Source organism: Hyperolius riggenbachi, chromosome 6, assembly GCF_040937935.1.
Source record: "Hyperolius riggenbachi isolate aHypRig1 chromosome 6, aHypRig1.pri, whole genome shotgun sequence".
NCBI classification, from domain to species: domain Eukaryota; kingdom Metazoa; phylum Chordata; class Amphibia; order Anura; family Hyperoliidae; genus Hyperolius; species Hyperolius riggenbachi.
The window spans coordinates 271,542,680-271,561,639 of record NC_090651.1 but is presented as its reverse complement, the minus strand read 5'-3'; the positions used below and the strand labels follow the sequence as shown (position 1 = coordinate 271,561,639).

The window sequence follows — 18,960 nt, the reverse complement described above, 5'->3', positions numbered from 1 at the left end:
GAGCCGGCCCGACATCTGGCCCCGGTATCGCTGGTAACGGGGGCCGGCGGAGGCTGTAGGAGAGGAGCCAGGAGGACGCCGCGAGACCTCGCCACCTACAGTGAGCTGGAAGAAGCCCCAGGTAAGTGTATGCTTTTAAATTCGGGCACTCCTCAGAGACCCTTTAACTACAGTCCTGGCCAAAAGTTGAGACTGTCAAAAATATTGGAAATGAGAAAAGTTGGTGCTTACGTTTTTCTAATAGCAATTTGCATATACTCCAGAATGTTATGAAGAGTGTTCAGAGGAATTGTATAGTCCTCCTTTGCCATGAAAATGAACTGAACCCCCCCCCCAAAAAAAATCTTTCCACTGCATTTCATTGCAGTCATTAACCTCTTGCCGACCGCGTCACGCCAATGGGCGTGGCCGCAGCCCCAGGACCGCCTAACGCCGATTGGCGTAAAGTCCTGGGGCTATGTTTTGCAGTAGATTGCGCACAGGCTGCGTGCGCATCTCCTGCTTGGTGGGCGGAGCTGAGCTCCGCCTTCAGTCTCCGAACGGCCATTAGTGCTCGGAAGACTGTTACACTGTGAAATGGCCGTGTGTTTACTTATTGCGATCAGCAGCAGCGCTCTTCTGGGGACAGCCGTGTGACACGGCTGTCCCCCTGGCGGAGAAGAGAGTGATCAGCTCTCATGGGCAGAAGCCTGTGACAGCCGATCGCCATGATTGGCCGGCTGGGGGAGGGAGAGGATTTGGTGAAAAAAAATAAAATAGTAATAAATATTAAAAAAAAAATTTTTTTTAATAAAATAAACACAGGGGGATCAGACCCCACCAACAGAGAGCTCTGTTGGTGGGGAGAAAAGGGGGGGGGGGGAAATCACTTGTGTGCAGAGTTGTACGGCCCTGCAGCTTGGCCTTAAAGCTGCAGTGGACAATTAAACAGAAAATAGCCTGGTCACTAGGGGGGGTTTAACACCATGGTCCTCAAGAGGTTAAAGGACGTGCTGAGATTATTTCAGTAATAGTCTTGTTAACTCAGGTGAGAATGGTGACGAGCACAAGGCTGGAGATCATTATGTCAGGCTGACTGGGTTAGAATGGCAGACTTGACATGTTAAAAGGAGGGTGATGCTTGAAATCATTGATCTTCCATTGTTAACCCTGGTGACCAGCAAAGAAACGAGTGCAGCCATCATTGCGTTGCATAAAAATGGCTTCACAGGCAAGGATAAGATTGCACCTAAAATCAACAAGAATTGAACCTCTTTCCTTGAAGTTCTTGATCCTATAAATTGTTAAGAAGGCTTCAGGGCGTCCAAGAAAGTCCAGCAAGCACCAGGATCGTCTCCTAAAGACAATTCAGCTGCGGGATCGGAGTGCAACCAGTGCAGAGGTTGTTCAGGAATGGCAGCAGGTAGATGTGAGCGCATCTGCACGCACAGTGAGGCGAAGACTTTTGGAAGATGTCCTGGTGCCAAGAAGGGCAGCAAAGAAGCCACTTCTCTCACACACACACACAAAAAAAAAAATCAGGGACAGATTGATCTTCTAAAGTATGGTGAATGGACAGCTGAGGACAGGGGTAAAGTCATATTTTCCGATGAAGCCCCTTTCCAATTGTTTGGGGCATCTGGAAAAAAGCTTGTCAAGAGAAGAAAAGGTGAGCGCTACCATCAATCCTGTGTCATGTCAACAGTAAAGCATCCTGAGACCATTCATGTGTGGGGTTGCTTCTCATCCACAGGAGTGGGGTCACTCACATTTTTTCCAAAAAACACAGCCATGAATAAAGAATGGTACCAAAACACCCTCCAACAATCCAAAAACAGTTTGGTGAAGAACAATGCATTTTCCAGCACGATGGAGCACCGTGTCATAAGGCAAAAGTGATAAGTGGCTTGGGGATCAAAACGTTGAAATTTTGAGTCCATGGCCTGGAAACTCCCCAGATCTTAATCCCATTGAGAACTTGTGGTCATTCCTCAAGAGGCGGGTGGACAAACAAAAACCAACTAATTCTGAGAAACTCAAAAGTGATTATGAAAGAATGGGTTGCTATGAGCCAGGATTTGGCACAGAAGTTGCATGCCCAGTCGAATTGCAGAGGTCCTGAAAAAGAAGGGCCAACACTGCAAATACTGACTCTTTGCATAAATCTCATGCAATTGTCAATAAAAGCCTTCGAAACGTATGAAGTGCTTATAATTATATTTTGGTACATCACAAACAACTGAAACAAAGATCTAAAAGCAGATTAGCAGCAAACTTTGTGAAAACTAATAATTAGAACAGTCTCAAAAACTTTTGGCCAGGACTGTAGGCATGTGCAGTTGAGCATATGCCCACTTCAAATGTGGCAGTTCAAACTTCCGCTCGACTGGTTCCCAGTCAGTTCCGTTAATGATCCTGGAATGGGGGAGCTCGAGACCGCAATGGGATCTTCAGCTATAGGTAATAACAAGGGGAAACACAGAGAACCAGAGACGTTTAAAAAAAAAAAAAAATCCTAAGGAGACAGAAGTCTGCATCCTCCACCGCTGCCTGGGACCCTCCTTAACATCAGGGCTACACTACGCTTCTGGCACAAGTGCGGCCATACAGCTGCACACTTGACTGAAAAGGAGCACGGCCCAATGTGATTACTGATAAGCCCTTGTCGGTAATCTTCAGGTCGTCAGTGCTTGGCCATGGGGGACCAGAGGACACCTTGAGAAGCCTCTATAGGATCCAAAGGCTTCCCTCTAAGGCAAGTATGTCTTTGTACTCGAGGTTTGCTATAGGTAAGCTTTAATATTGCAATTTTATAAACAGTTCACATACCCTTAATATGGGTGCCACTGTATAAAGAAAACAAAGTGCAACTAGATGTTAGCAGCGTAGGTAAGTGGAGAACAATGTAATTATTAAATAGTAAATTTTCCTGATATGTTCTGTCTAAAAATCTGTAAATAACCAGTTACAGCCACAAGCTCCAGTTATTTATACAGGCTTTCTAAAATACAAACATTTTTGATGATTACAAAGTATACACTGTAATTTAAGTTTTCTACTTGTGTCAGGATTAAACATTCCTTCTGGTGTTCATTAGGAGATCCCGCTGTAATCCTGCATCTTTAGACACCCTTGTTTTTTCTGTAGGGGCATCTGTAATGAGTGTCAGCTTGTTGAAGACACCCCGGCCAAAGTATTCCGCAACCACACTGAATCCATCATTGGAGAGCTTCAGCTAGAGGAAGAGAAGACCGATATTACAAATCAATGTACAGTTTGCATATTCTTACACATCTTACCTGAACAAACTACAGTAAAGTATTAAATAGAACTCAAAGCGGTTTGTGATGGGGGGGACAGATGGGACACAGAGGCATGTTCTCAGCCTCATGACATGCTTGTGTCCCTACACCGGTGCGCTATGCCTCCCCCCCACCACCACTGAAATTAGCGACCTTATTTGTCATTATCTTGGTGGTAAACATGGGGAGAGGGATTCCCCGCTCAAAACATCCACTAGGGGAATTCTTGCAGGCTTTCAGAGCTGCCATTAGGCAGCTCTCCCTGGCCACACCCCCTGCCACTCCTCCACCTCCCTGCACACTGAATGACAGACACAATCTCTCCTTCCAGCATCATGACCCAGAGGACACGAAAGTGAAAGTGGGGTGGGGCTGTTTTGACGGCTGCCTGACCCGCCCAGCCCCCCAGATCAGGTAGCCTAGTTTTGTTTTTGTTTTTTCATTTTATGAGCCCACATCAGGCTCTCTTTAATTACTTTAGCATTTTAGACGTAGCCGCTATGTCCAAAATGCAGCCACTTGTCGCTGCGGCCTATCGCCTGCGCGCGCTAGTGCCACCGCATCATTCATCGATTTAAGTCCCCATATGAAAGACAGACGTCGTCTACGAGACTGCTCCATCTTTCACAAAGCCCATACTTTCATGCCCAGGCATTATTTCTGTTTTGCGTAGTAATACTACACATACGGAAAATATGTGCAAGGACATCTTGTGGCCAAATAGTAAAAATTACATGTACACGTGTTTTTTTGCCCCCTTTTTTTTACATTTAACCATTTAAAGAGAGTCTGAAGCCATAATAAAAATGGTGAATATATATATATATATATATATATATATATATATATATATATATATATATATATATATATATATATATATATATATATATATATATATATATATATATGTGTGTGTATATGTGAATATATGTGTGTATATATATAGCGTGCGTGCCCCTGCTAAATGCTATCCCGCGGCTGAACGAGGGTCCTTTCCCCTTCAAATCCCCCCCCCCCCCCCCTGCAAAATCACGACCATCTAGGTCATAGATTTTGCTACCCCTGTGCGCTTCCGTGTGAGGCAAGGCTATGAGCTGTAGCCCTGCCTCACACGCGTCTATCAGCAGCTGATCTCCGCCTCTCCCCCGCTCCTCTCAGTGAAGGTAGACTGAGAGGGGCGGGGGAGAGGCGGAGATCCGCCGCTGATAGACGCGTGTGAAGCAGGGCTGCAGCTCATAGCCCAGCCTCACATGGAAGCGCTCCCCGGGCAGCACAGGGGGGATTTGGAGGGGAAAGGACCCTCGTTTAGCCGCGGGATAGCTGTGTTTTAGCAGGGGCACACATGCCCTGCTATATATCAGGGCTGTGGAGTCGGTCCAAAAATCCACCGACTCCTCAGTTTAGGATTCCACCGACTCAGACTCCTCGACTCCGACTCCTCTAATTTGCATATTACAATTTTGTTGATTAACAGTATGTAACGTGAAATTCGTCTCTTAACTGCCAGCGCTTAGGAAAGACAACTGAAGTGAGAAGGATATGTAGACTACTATATTTATTCCCTTTAGACTAAAACTAGTCCTTGGTAAGAGTACTTGTAAAAGGTACAGACCAGAACAAAGAACATCTATCAGGCCCTAGGCAATGTAACGGTGGGTACATGTAAGAGTGATGTGCAGGTACTCTGCAGGGGGATGAGGAGATTCTTCCTCTATTACACATTCTTCATGCACAATCTGAACAAGGTTTATGGGTGATAGACAACACCTCTGTGTTCAATGTGCACAACATTCTCAGTGGATTCCCTGCAGCTCTGTGGGGAATGCATATGTATAGTACTACTGTGTAACAAAGGAAACCTGAGACAGATGAAATTAAAGTTTTGTACATACCTGGGGCTTCCTCCAGCCCCCTTCAGGCTAATCAGTCCCTCGCTGTCCTCCTCAGCCACCTGGATCTTCTGCTATGAGTCCAGGTACTTGAGCCAGTCTGGTGTAGTGCGCATGCACACACTCCACCACCGGGAGCATACTACACCTGCGCAGCACTATTGTGCAGGTGCAGAACGCTCCTGGCTGTGGAAGCGGCACGTAGCCAGACTACTCTGGCTGAATTACCTGGACTCATAGCAGAAAATCCAGGTGGCGGAGGAGGACAGCAAGGGACTGAATGGCCTGAAGGGGGCTGGAGGAAGCCCCAGGTAAGTATAAAGCTTTTCTTTTAATTCGCCTCAGGTACCCTTTAATTCATAGTCACCAAACCAAATTTTAACAACATATCAAATTATTTGATTTCATGAGCATTACATTACATACATACATTTGCATAAACCAGCATCAATGCATAATTATTTCCAGCTCATTGACCATCTATTAGTGACATGGCTAGTTGGCTACACATCAGGCTTTATACTTACAGCATAGATGTTATTTCGTATATATAAAAGATTCCTGTGTACACATCATATATACTGTACAGTCACAATCAGATATGTATATCTGACTTTAAAAATACGGGGACTGCTTTATTGAAGCAGCACAAGTAACTAATTTTGGTTGGTTTATTTCATTTTTGTGGACTGAACACAGCTATTACCAGGGCCGGATTTGTACTTCTTACCGCCCAAGGCCGACTATTACCAGCCGCCCCAACCGAAACCGTATTCTACCACCTCTCTCCACACACACCCATCCAAAAAATTTTGGGCCGATGGTGTCCACTATTGGGGCTAGTGCCGAGGTCTCCATGGCAACGTGAAGTGAATCAATCATGTCACACGGGGAACTGGTCAATCAAGCAATCTACAGGTGATGGGCGTGGTGGGAGCCGTCCACCACACACACAGTCAAAAGTGGCTCACAATTGGACATTGGGTGGGGTCAGCAACACGTAAAAGTGAGTCCTGTACCCACTGCTTTCTCCAGGGTAACAGCGCTGGCCAATCAATAATTAAGAAATGGGTACTGTGAGACGCTGCCTTCTGTATTCTGTACTATTTGCTTGTGCTGCCCCTGGTCCTTTCATCCCCCACACCAAGTGTGTGAGACCCGGCATTCTGTAACTGCCTGGAGCTGCTGCTATGTTATTGGACAAGGTCTGGCTTTTTGCTAGTCACACACTGTTCACAAACGTTTGGTTAACGGACTGCAGCTGCCTGTAGCACAGCACAGGCAGATGCCAGCTGGTACTAATAGTGCAGTTATCCTGACCACTTTCATTTGTTTGGACACTTGCAAATAATGCCCTGCAAATAATGCCCACTGTGTGCAGGCCGCCCCTTGTTTATCTGGTGCCCTAGGCCATGGCCTATGTGGCCATGCCAGAAATCCGGCCATGGCTATTACTGTATATATACATTATTTTTAATGACTATTATCTGAGAAATAGAACATTTTATCATATTTTCTATTTTAATTACAGTAACAAATTCATTAGGAGTCGGAGCATTTTTTCCCGACTCCGAGCACCCAAAATATTATATATATATGCCATTTTAATTATGGCTTCAGACTCTCTTTAAGGACCAGGGGATTTTCCTGATATCGGTGCTGCGTGGGTTTCTCCAGCCCGCAGCACCGATCAGGATTTAGCCAGGGCAATCAGACTCCCCCCCCCCCCTTTTTTCCCCACTAGGGGGATGTCCTGCTGGGGGGGTCTGATCGCCGCTGGCTTGCTGCGCTTTGCGGGGCGGGGGCTCTTCAAAGCCCCCCTCCACAGCGTTTTCTGCGCTCCCTCCTTCTCCCTCCATGGGCTGCGCAGGATGGATATCCGTCCTGCGCATTGTAGGATAGGCTTCAGCCTATCATATGCCGGCAATCCCCGGCCAATCAGAGGCTGGGGATCGCCGATCTACCTTGTGGCGCAGCAGCGCCTTATGATGTAAACAGCGGGGATTTCTTCCCTGCGTGTTCACATTACACGTGCGAGCCGCGATCGGCGGCTCGCACACTGTTCACGGAGACACCCTCCGTGAACTGGCATGGAAAGGCCGCTCGAGCATCCGTTTCCATGCTATACCACTAACGACCCGCCGACGCCTATTGGCGTTAGGCATTCGTTAAGTGGTTAAAATGAACCCCTTACCTCCCACACACCCCAATAGTTACCCCAAAACGTTTGAGTAACACAAAAGAAACAAAAAAAAAATTACTTAGCTTAGGGACTGAACTTTAATATGTATGTAAAGAAGGTGTATTCCGGTTACTTTTTAAATAATGGGTTAGTAAATAGTGACGGACGCAAAACTGAAAAAAATGCACATTTCCAAATAATATATTGTGATAGGGACATAATTTAAAACTGTGTAATAACCGGGACAAATGGGCAAATAAAATACGTGGGTTTTAATTATGGTAGCATCTATGATTTAAAAACGATAGTGGGCGAAAACAGATCATTTTTTCCATTTTTTTCTTACATTTTCCTGTTAAAATGCATTTAGAATAAAATAATTTGCATGCATAAAAGAGGGCCCGGCTGGATAACAAAATCTGATAACGATAAACATTGTTGTCAAACTTGGTTAATTATAAATACTGTTAATATATTTTCGTTATTATTTCCCTCTGTTTTAACGTTAAAAATAGTTATACAATTCAACAATACAGCTTAACCCAACCCTACTCTCACACAGAACCCTCCCCTGGTGGCGCCTAAAACTAACCACTCCCCCTGCAGAAACACCCTTTCCACCTAGAAACAATATCTTAGATAACGTAAAATCTGTACATACAAAGGAAATAATATGATAAAAACTATAACGTTGCAAGTTTCTAAAACCATAACATATTTCAAAAACTTTAATGTTGTAATGCTGTTAAGATATTTATTGCGGCGCCCTTTTTTCGCCGTATTAACGATAATTGCATTAAAGTCTATGATGGCGCCCTTTTCGTCCACCCGCAGCCAGCGCCCTTTTTTCCTGCTACCAATAATTCTTAGTGCAATGTACTACCCCCAAAGATAGCCTAATTGATGACGGAAAAAAAAAACAAGATATAGATCATTTTGCTGTGATAAGTAGTTGAATGGTGGATGAATGGGAGGTGAAAGTTGCTCGGATGCATAAAGTGAAACAACACTGAAAGCTGAAGTGGTTAAAGTCCATCTCTTGGCAGAGATATAAACAGTCACCTGAGATAACTATGGCCACCATTAGAAGCTCCATTCACTTATTGGGATAACCGTGGCCATCAGAGGCTCTGTTCACTTATTGGGATAACTGTGGCCATCAGAAGCCCCATTCACCTATTAGGAGATCTGTGGCCACCATTAGAAGCTCTGTTCACTTATAGGGATTACAGTGGCAATTAAGAGCTCAATTCATACAAAGTGCGCTTTTGAAAGCGCTAGCGTTTCAAAGTGTTCGGCTAATGTGTTTGCATGAGCTTGTTCATGCCAGAGCTATGATTTTTTTCCCAAACGCAGTTGCGGGTCCTGCAGCATTTTGGAGGCAATTAAGCCTCAATGTAAAGTAAAGGAAAACTGTAAAATCACTTTAAAAATTGCTGAACAGAGCGATTTTCAAAGCATTTTGTGCCAAAAGCTGTTCACTTCCAGGTCAAAGTGTACTCCCTGTTTTATCACAAGAACTACAGAATTGTCCTGTTCCCCGTCCCTCTTCATATTAGATGAGATCCTCCAGTCATATACTAAAACCAGGAAGGTCCCCCTAGCGGTGGCAAGTGATTTAGAACTGTGCAGGGGCAAGTTGCAAAGCAAAGTGCGCAAGCATGGCAAGAGCAAGCGCTTGTCCACGAGTGTCTTCTTTCACTGCAGAGATGCAATCTGAAACTCGACCCTGTGCAGTACAGAATCGCTCTGTCCCACTCAGAGGAACTTCCGGTTTCGGCGACAGGAGCAGACAGGCTGGGAACGCGAGTGATTTTTCGCGGTCCGGGCCACAATAGCACCCTCTATGCTGCTATAGCATATATCATAAAGCAGCATAGAGGGCGCTATTGTGACCGGAAACTCGAAAAATAACTCGCGTTCCCAGCCTGTCGGCTCCTGTCGCCGAAACCGGAAGTGGCTGCCGGCGGGCCAGGAGCATCTGATGGAGTCTACGTGGGCACCGGACAGCTGCAGGGGGCTGCTGGAAGCCCCAAGTGAATAGAACTCATTTTTTTTCAGAGACTTAAGTGTCCCTTTAAAGTGTTTATCTGGTGAGCAGGGACATATGGGGGGGAGCGCCTGAGCCCGCAGGTGGTGGACCCCTTCTGTGTTTTCACTCCTTGTATGTCAATGGATGCCTGTCACGTAAGGGTGATATAATAGGATTTTAAACAGGCTACACCATATGTTTTTTCCCTATCTTTTAAGGTGTTTCCTTGCACTGCAAGCGGGGAACAGTGTTGTGATTCTGGAAGGAGTGATCGCACTGCTGAAGAAACTTGTGGACTCCCAATTATTGACTGAATTAAGATCCAGTACTATAGTATACTTTAGGTGCTTGAGTATGACCATTTCTGATATAGTAAACAATTTTTCCAAGTCTCTTGGAGTTTAATATGAAGGGATTCTACTAAATACAGTATTATGATAAAGTGGTGATCACACCAGTCTTTTCAGTTGACCACCACTTATCAAATGGGAAGAGAACAAACAAAAGTGCCATTTTAAAAAAGATCAAAACACATTTCTACAGTCTGTTCACCAATTACAAGTAGGCCCTATGGAAAACAAAAACAGCACAACATCACACAGGTGTGGGCAAGTTCAGCAAATATGAAATAAACAAACCTGGTGCTGGAAGTTGTCAAAGAGATCTTTCTTCTCCTCTTGTGCTCGAATCATATCAAGGACTTGTCGGTTCTCGGGCAGGCAGGTTGGACAGTCAGAGTCATTTTCCGCATAGCTCTCAAAGCAGTGCTGGTGGAAGGAATGGCCACACAGAAAGTGCACAGATGGAAGTTCTAGCGCACTGCTGCAGATACTACATTTTGTCTTCTGGAAAATTTTGGGGCTTAAAGATAAAATAAATAAAACCAAAACACATAAATATGTTCCCTTGTTCTGGTTTCTAATGCTCCCTTCTCATCAAGTCCATCCTATTCCCATTCCACACATCGTACGAGTCAGCATAGTTAATGAGGTGCAAACAGTTGAGTTGATGCAGGATTATGCAAATTTTGTATGCAAATATCTGCATCTTGAAAACAAACCAGATTATTCTATTGGACAATTTTCAAAATGAATACATTTGCATAATCCTGCACCAACTCAGAATTATTTACAGCTCACTGGCCATCCCTATTTAAAAGGGACTCTTACATTCTAGAAAATGCTAGCTTCACCTGATTCTGTGTATCTAATGCACTATGCCCTTTGTGTTTGCCTAGTCACACTGAGCCTGGAAGCACACTTAGGAGCATTTCTTTAAGAGAAATAGAAAAGAATTGGCACGGTTCACACTGCAAGAGCTTTATAAGCACCAGTGATTTTATAAGCTCTTGCTAATGCAAAGCTATGGGGGAATTTATAAAAAAAAATAAAATCATATTGCTCTAGTAAGAACACACAGCATTGCATTAGCAAGAGCTTTTAACCAGCTGGGCGTTACGGTCAAGCTCAGCTCGTCCAGTACCGCCGCGCTGGATTGCTCAGGCCCTGGTGGGCAGATTTGCATAATTTTTCTTTTCTAACACGCAGCTAGCACTTTGCTAGCTGCATGTTTGTTCCGATCACCCCCCCCCCCCCCCGGGCAGGCTGCGCTATGGGGTGGATCGGGACTCCCCCTGACGTCAATCCAATCGTCTCCATGGCGACAGGGGAAGCCCATACAGGAAATCCCGTTCAGAACGGGATTTCCTGTTGTCTATTTGCGCTGGCGGCTATCGGAGGGGTGAGTGGGATAGCAAAGGGAGGGGGGGGGCGGTAAGCATGTAGCTAGCGCTAGGCTAGCTACATGTTAAGAAAAAAAAATATTAGCCAAAAAAAAAAAACCCTCCCGCGGCCGTGCGCCGCATATAATCAGAACGCTAGGGAGGTTAAAGTCACAAGCACTTAAAGAGACTCCGTAACAAAAATTGCATCCTGTTTTTTATCATCCTACAAGTTCCAAAAGCTATTCTAATGTGTTCTGGCTTACTGCAGCACTTTCTGCTATCACAGTCTCTGTAATAAAATCAATGTATCTTTCCCTTGTCAGACTTGTCAGCCTGTGTCTGGAAGGCTGCCAAGTTCTTCAGTGTTGTGGTTCTGCTATGAATTCCCCCTTCCAGGCCCCTCTATGCACACTGCCTGTGTATTATTTAGATTAGAGCAGCTTCTCTCTTATCTTTTACAAGCTGGATAAATCGTCCTCTGAGCTGGCTGGGCTTTCACATACTGAAGAATTACAGACAAGGGCAAAGCTGTTTGCAGGAGAAAAAAAAAGAGCAGCCTGAAACTTCAGTGCATGAGATTCTGCAGGGAGAAAGAAACACACAAATGATCTCTTGAGATTCAAAAGGAAGGCTGTATACAGCCTGCTTGTGTATGATCGTATTTTCTATGTGTGGACATACAGTACATCAACCTACTTCCTGTTTTGGTGGCCATTTTGTTTGTTTATAAACAAACTTTTTAAAACTGTTTTTAACCACTTTTAATGCGGCGAGGAGCGGCGAAATTGTGACAGAGGGTAATAGGAGATGTCCCCTAACGCACTGGTATGTTTACTTTTGTGCGATTTTAACAATACAGATTCTCTTTAAAGGGATACTGTAAGCCTGTTTTTTAAATCAATATGGACTACTGGGGTATGTTTGCTGTCTTGAGACATACCTTTTCGCCAGTTAGTCCATGTGTTGGTACTCCCAGTGGCCTCAGTATTCTTCTCGGAAATCTCCCACTTTAAAGTCTGAGATTTCAACCCAGGAAGAAGAAGTGCTGCTCCTGGTTTGAGTCCTGCGTTTCAAGACAGGCACGCCCCCTCCAGCTCCTCCGCCCGCCCCTCCGGTTGCCTGCTGGCTCAGTCCTATGCGCTGAAGCTGTGCACACTGTCACTGGGCGCGAGCACGAGAGCACGTTATGCGCATGCATGATAATGACGTCCTCTCGTGCGCAGCGCTAAAGGGAAGTGCCCGATTGATGGGAAATGATAAATGCCCCGGAAGTAGATGCGGGGCTCGCCTCCATATTGGATTCCGGAGGAACTTTAACGGAGGGAAATAACAGCCAGAACGGGGGCGGAGAGTGGCGATATATGCAGATTATGAATCCGATGAAACAGGAGATAAGGTACATATATTTATTGTGGGTGGTTGGTTTAGGGGTTACAGTATCCCTTTAAATAAGCTCTTGCAGCGTGAACCAGGCCTAAGGCCCCATTTACACTAAACTACTTTCGCCTTTTGGACGTTGCTATTACGTCCAAAAGGCTGCTACTGGTGTGCTGCGTGCGCTCCCGTGCCGCCGCTAGTTAGCCCGGAGATTCATTGATCTAAGTCCCCGTTGGAAAGACTGACGGCTTCTTTCAGAAGCCGCAACCTTTTTAAAGGAGAAAAAAAAAAAAAAAAAAAAAAAAAAAAAAAGAAGAAGTTTTCCGTCCTCCCTTCACTTTCCTGTAAGCGAGAGAGCTTGCTTACAGGACTAAAAGAAAAATGTTTGACTGGCCATCTTGTGGCCAAATAGTAAAAGTACAGCTACATAAATTTTTTTAACAATAAACACAATTTATTACATTTGAAATTAACTGTTTACACCCCAAATTACAATAAAAAAAACAAAACAAATAGTTACCTAAGGGTCTGTACTTTTTTAATATGCATGCGGAGAGGGAATATTACTAATATTTTTTTAATTATAAGCTTGTAAATAGTGATGCACGCAAAACTGTAAAAATGCACCTTTATTTCTAAATAAAATATTGGCGACATACATTGTGATAGGGACCTAAATTGTGTAATAACCTGGACCAATGACAAATAAAATGCGTGGGTTTTAATTATGGTAGCATGTAGTATTTTGAGGCTATAATGGCCGAAAACTGAGAAATACTTTTTTTTCCCATTTTTACTTACTATTCCCGTTAAAATGCATTTAGAAAAAAAAATAATGCTTAGCAAAATGTAACACCCAAAGAAAGCATAATTAGTGGGCGAAAAAACAAGATATAGATCAATTCATTGTAATAAGTAGTGATAAAGTTATTGGCAAATGAATGGGAGGTGAAAATTGCTCAGATGCATAAGGTGAAAAACGACTGAAGGCTGAAGTGGTTAATCAGTTGCTCTCAGTTATAACTGAAAGGACAACTGATTTACAAAGTAATGACCATGTTTTCCTATGGCACAATTAACGCGTTTTAACTAAAATCATTTTAACAATGCACTGCTATGGTGAAGAAAAAAACCGCGTACCAACTGATTAAGTGTAAATGGGGCCTAAGTAGTAAAACTAGAAACAGATTTTCAAGGAGTTTGTTACATCTTCTTCTGGATTAAACAGAAGTGACACACCTGGTGGATAGAGTTGAATCTCATTATAGTGAACATCTGGCTATAATAAACTCAGTTCTAGGTGCTGGCCATGTGCCTTTTAATGACTATATAATGTATCCTGATATAGTAATTACTGTACTTGGCCAGGTCCCTTACAGTTTACTATAAAAGGGATGCTACTGTATTATTTTTCAGCACAAACCAACGTCATTTGTGATTTTGTCACCTGTTCCGTAGTTCATGGATCTCTTTTCGGATGCGAGAGGTCTCCTCCCTGTATCTATTAACGGTCTTCTCATCATTCTCTGTCTGTTGGCTCAGCTTCTGCATCTTGTTGATTAGGTAGTCTCTGATGACAGACAGAGTGGCTGTGGAATTATGTGCCAGGGTCTGCACCACTGTAACAAGACCAAATATATGTAATTACAAATGCACTATGAATGGCATACAAGCTGAGAGGGTTCCTTTAATCCAGGGGTAGGGAACCTATGGCTCGGGAGCAAGATATGGCTCTTTTGATGGCTACATCTGGCTCACATACAAATCAGTAGGGGTTGATACACAAAGCTACACTGCTCAAGCAGTGTCCCTTAGTACGGCAGTGCAAGTAAAATTTTCAAAGTAGGCATGCTACTGCTGCTACTGTCAAAACTAACGGCTGTTCAAATTGTCCCACTCTGGGCCCTGTCAGATCCAGGGACTTTGTAGGAGGAGATCCCCATACTTTGACTGGCCCAATAGACTGCCTGTTACTTGACAGGCAGCCTATTGGGCCAAAGTGCGGTGATCTCGTCCTACAAAGTGAATCAACGCCCAAGTCAGCTAGCTAATTGTACAAGCTGTTAGTCTGTATTTCTCATGTCTGGCTCTTGGGGAAATTGCTGATGTTGCTGAAACCCAAGAACTTTATCCCAATCGGTAGCTGATACCCCTTTTACATGAGACAGCTATTCCTTTTCACAAACAGACCATCAGGGGGTGCTGTATGACTGATATTGTGGTGAAACCCCTCCCACAAGAAACTCTGAGGACCGTGGTACTCCTGGCAGTTTCCCGTCTGTGAACCTTGTTGCATTGCGGAAAATAGCTGTTTACAGCTGTTTCCAACTGCCAAAAAAGCATGCAGCAGCTACATCACCTGCCAACAGTAAAAATGTCACCATGTAATAAATGTCAACATGTAAATCAGGGATTTAAAAGATTTTACAATGTGCAAACACTGACTAAATCATTTATACATAATTATTGTAAAAATGAAGCACTTTTTTATTACATTATTTTTATTGGAGTTCCTCTTTAACCACTTAAGGACCACAGTCTTTTCACCCCTTAAGGACCAGAGCCTTTTTTTCCCATTCAGACCACTGCAGCTTTAACGGTTTATTGCTCGGTCATACAACCTACTATCGAAATGAATTTTACCTCCTTTTCTTGTCACTAAGGGCCCTTTTCCACTAGCAATCGCTAGCGTTCACGCTGAATGCTAGCGATTGCTGAATCGCAAAATGCAGGAAAGTTCCGGCGATTGCATTCACGATTTTGCTATGCTGTAGTGTGCATAGCAAAATCGCGGCAAATATCGCTCCACAGCGCGATCGCGTTTGAGCCAAAAACGAATCGCGGTAGTGGAAATAACCTACCGCGATTCCTATGTTATTTAACAAACCGTAGCGATTTAAAAAAATCACTAGCAGTTTGTGATTTTGCGATTCAGCATCGCAAACGCCGCTAGTGGAAAAGGGCCCTAATACAGCTTTCTTTTGGTGCTATTTGATTGCTGCTGCGAGTTTTAGTTTTTATTATATTCATCAAAAAAAAGACGTGAATTGTGTAAAAAAAAAAATGTTTTTTTTCAACTTTGTGCTTACATTTTTCAAATAAAGTAACCTTTCTATATACATTTTTGTCCAATTTCAGGAGTAGTCTTCTATGAACTCACCATACTCCTAACGGAATACCTTGGGGTGTCTTATATCTAAAATAGGGTCACTTGTGGAGTTCCAAAACTGCCCTGGCATTTTAGGGGCCCTAAACCGTGAGGAGTAGTCTAGAAACCATATGCCTCAAAATGACCTGTGAATAGGACGCTGGGCCCCTTAGCGCACGTAGGCTGCAAAAAAGTGTCACACGTGGTATCGCCGTACTCAGGAGAAGTAGTATAATGTGTTTATATATCTATCTATCTATCTATCTATCTATTTTTTTTTCCCCCAAAACATACTACTTCTCCTGAGTACGGCGATACCACATGTGACACTTTTTTGCAGCCTAGGTGCGCTAAGGGGCCCAAAGTCCTATTCACAGGTAATTGAGGCATTTGGTTTCTAGACTACTCCTCACGGTTTAGGGCCCCTAAAATGCCAGGGCAGTATAGGAACCTCACAAGTGACCCCATTTTAGAAAGAAGACACCCCAATGTATTCAGTTAGGAGTATGGTGAGTTCATAGAAGATTTTATTTTTTGTCACAAGTTAGCGGAAATTGATTTTTATTGTTTTTTTTTTTTGTTGCACAAAGTGTCATTTTCCACTAACTTGTGACAAAAAATAAAATCTTCTATGAACTCATCATGCACCTAACACAATACCTTGGGGTGTCTTCTTTCTAAAATGGGGTCACTTGGTGGGGTTCCTATACTGCCCTGGCATTTTAGGGGCCCAAAACCGTGAGGAGTAGTCTGGAAACAAATGTCTCAAAATGCCTGTTCAGGGGTAGAAGCATCAGCAAATTTTGATGACAGGTAGTCTATGAGGGGCCGAATTTTGTGGAACCGGTCATAAGCAGGGTGGCCTCTTAGAATGACAGGTTGTATTGGCACTGAAGTGCAGGAAGCGCAGGATGTTCTCAAGTCGTGACCTGGACATGGCAGCAGAGAACATGGGCATGTGATGTATTGGGTGCGTAGACCAATAAGACCGCAATACATTATTTTTGACTAGACCCATGTTAAGGAGAAGGCCCCAAAAAAGTTACGTTCGGAAACTTGGAGTGGTTTCCACCGAAAAGGCTGGGCATGGTAGCTTCTTGGATTGTTAGTTGCGTATTGTGTGGCATAACGGTTGGTCTCAGCGACAATTAAGTCGTAGAGACCAGCAGTGATCAGAAACTCTGTCACTGCGGTGGGACGGGTGAGGGTTTGGCCGGGTGATCAGAAGCCCGCAGGGGGCAGATTAGGGCCTGATCTGATGGATAGGAGTGCTAGGGGGTGACAGGAGGTGATTGATGGGTGTCTCAGGGTGTGATTAGAGGGGGGGGGGGGGAATAGATGCAAGCAATGCACTGGGGAGGTGATCAAGTGGGGCGGGGGGGGGTCTGAGGGCGATCCGAGGGTGTGGGCGGGTGATTAGGTGCCCGCAAAGGGGCAGATGAGAGTTTGATCTGATGGGTATGATGGGTATCAGTGACAGGGGGTGATTGATGGGTGATTACAGATGTAAATAATGCACTGGAGAGGTGTTCAGGCAGGGTCTGAGGGTGATTTGAGGGTGTGGGCGGGTGTTTGGGTGCCCGCAAGGGGCAGATGAGGGTCTGATCTGATGGGTAGCAGTTACAGATGGTGACAGGGGATGACTGAGTGATTGAGAGGTGATCAGTAGGTGATTACAGCGGCGAATATATGCAAGCAATGCACTGGCAAATTGATAAGGGTGGGGTCTGAGGGCAATCTGAGGGTGTGGGCGGGTGATTGAGTGCCCGCAAGGGGCAGATTAGGGTCTGATCTGATGGGTAGCAGTGACAGGTGGTGACGGGGTGATTGATGGATGATTAGTGGGTGATTAGAGGGGAGAACAGATGTAAACAATGCACTTCGGAGGCGATCTGAGGGCGGTCTGCGGGTGATCTGAGGGTAAGGGCGGGTGATCAGGTGCCCGCAAGGGGAAGGTCAGGGTCTGATCTGATGGGTGTTCGTGACAGGGGGTGATTGACAGGTGATTAGTGGGGAGAATAGATGTATACAGTACACAGGGGGGGGGTGATCAGGAGCCCCCAGGGGGCAGTTTAGGACCTAACCTATAAAATAGCGCTGACAGATGGTGACAGGGAGTGATCGATGGGTGATTGAGTGCAAACATGGGTCCTGGGGGGTGGGCAGGTGGGGGGTCTGAGGAGTGCTGTGGGCGATCAGAGGGCGGGGGGGGGGGGCAGATCAGTGTGTGTGTGTGTGTGTGTGTGTGTACACAAAGACAGTGAGGGCTGCAGCCTGCCCTGGTGGTCCATCGATCACTGGGACCACCATGGCAGGAGGCAGCCTGTATAATACGCTTTGTATACATTACAAAGCGTATTATACGCTTCCTATGCGGCGATCGTCGGGTTAACAACCCGCCGGCGCTTCCGATTGGCCGGCGGGTTGACGTCACAGGTGGGCGGAGCCTGTTGCCGGAGGAAGCGCGCGCATAACAGCGCGCGATCCCCGGCCAGCAGACACAACGAGCCGCACAATGGGCGTATTGCTGTCGTTTAGGGCCAGCCTTTGCCGCCGCCCATTGGCTGTAGGTGGTTAAGGCGTGCCTGACACTTCCGTTGTCCAGCGGATCAACTGCATACACATCACCATGGTAATAGGGACGCGAGCCCTACTGTCCCAGTTTGAAACATATTGTATGGCTCTCACGGAATTACATTTTAAAACATGTGGCGTTTATGGCTCTCAGCCAAAAAGGTTCCTGACCCCTGCTTTAATCTGTTCATTCAGAAGAGATAGAAGGAGCAATCAGGATCAGAGAGCTCATAACACAGGGATTCCACCCAAACTCTGGTGACAGAAATGGGACAGTATAGTTTTTTTTTTACTGTGGCAAGGCAGGCTGAATTATACAGTACTTTATTGTTACATATTGCTTTCGTTACATCCTGAAATGTTATCTGAAAGCTGCTGGACAACTTCTGTGTTTTTTTTTTTTGTTTTTGTTTTTTTTAGATACGTTTTCTAGCCTCCTTAAAGGACTACTCTACAATAAAAAGTAAGCAGTTAACACCTGATAGAACCAACAGGTTTTGTACTAGTCCATCTCCTCATGGGGGATTCTCAGGGTTTTCTTTGTTTCCAAAAGCATTTCCTAAAAGGCAGCTGCTAAGTCTAACTGCCAAGATAGTGTGCAAGTGAGTAGGGAGGCTGGCTGGTACCTTACCGTTTTGGCAATTAATCACTTGAGGACCTCAGTGTTAAACCCCCCTAAAGACCAGGCTATTTTTTACTTAATTGAACACTGCAGCTTTAAGGCCAAGCTGCAGGGCCGCACAACACAGCA

At 44.8% G+C, this 18,960-nt stretch overlaps 1 protein-coding gene across 2 annotated transcripts in view; it reads right to left on the bottom strand.

The window, feature by feature from the left end:
- Window positions 1-18,960, bottom strand: part of VPS11 (VPS11 core subunit of CORVET and HOPS complexes) — a 75,007-nt gene that overhangs the window by 17,851 nt on the left and 38,196 nt on the right. Inside the window, exons 14-16 of one of the 2 annotated variants that reach the window (XM_068240850.1) lie at window positions 13,935-14,106; window positions 10,026-10,248; window positions 165-3,214 (exon numbers count right to left, since the gene is read on the bottom strand). In XM_068240850.1, coding sequence (XP_068096951.1) covers window positions 3,050-3,214; window positions 10,026-10,248; window positions 13,935-14,106 — 560 coding nt within the window. In that variant the 3' untranslated portion in view covers window positions 165-3,049. Of the gene's footprint in view, window positions 1-164; window positions 3,215-10,025; window positions 10,249-13,934; window positions 14,107-18,960 lie in introns of those variants that run through there. The other variant, XM_068240852.1, reaches the window with a different exon arrangement.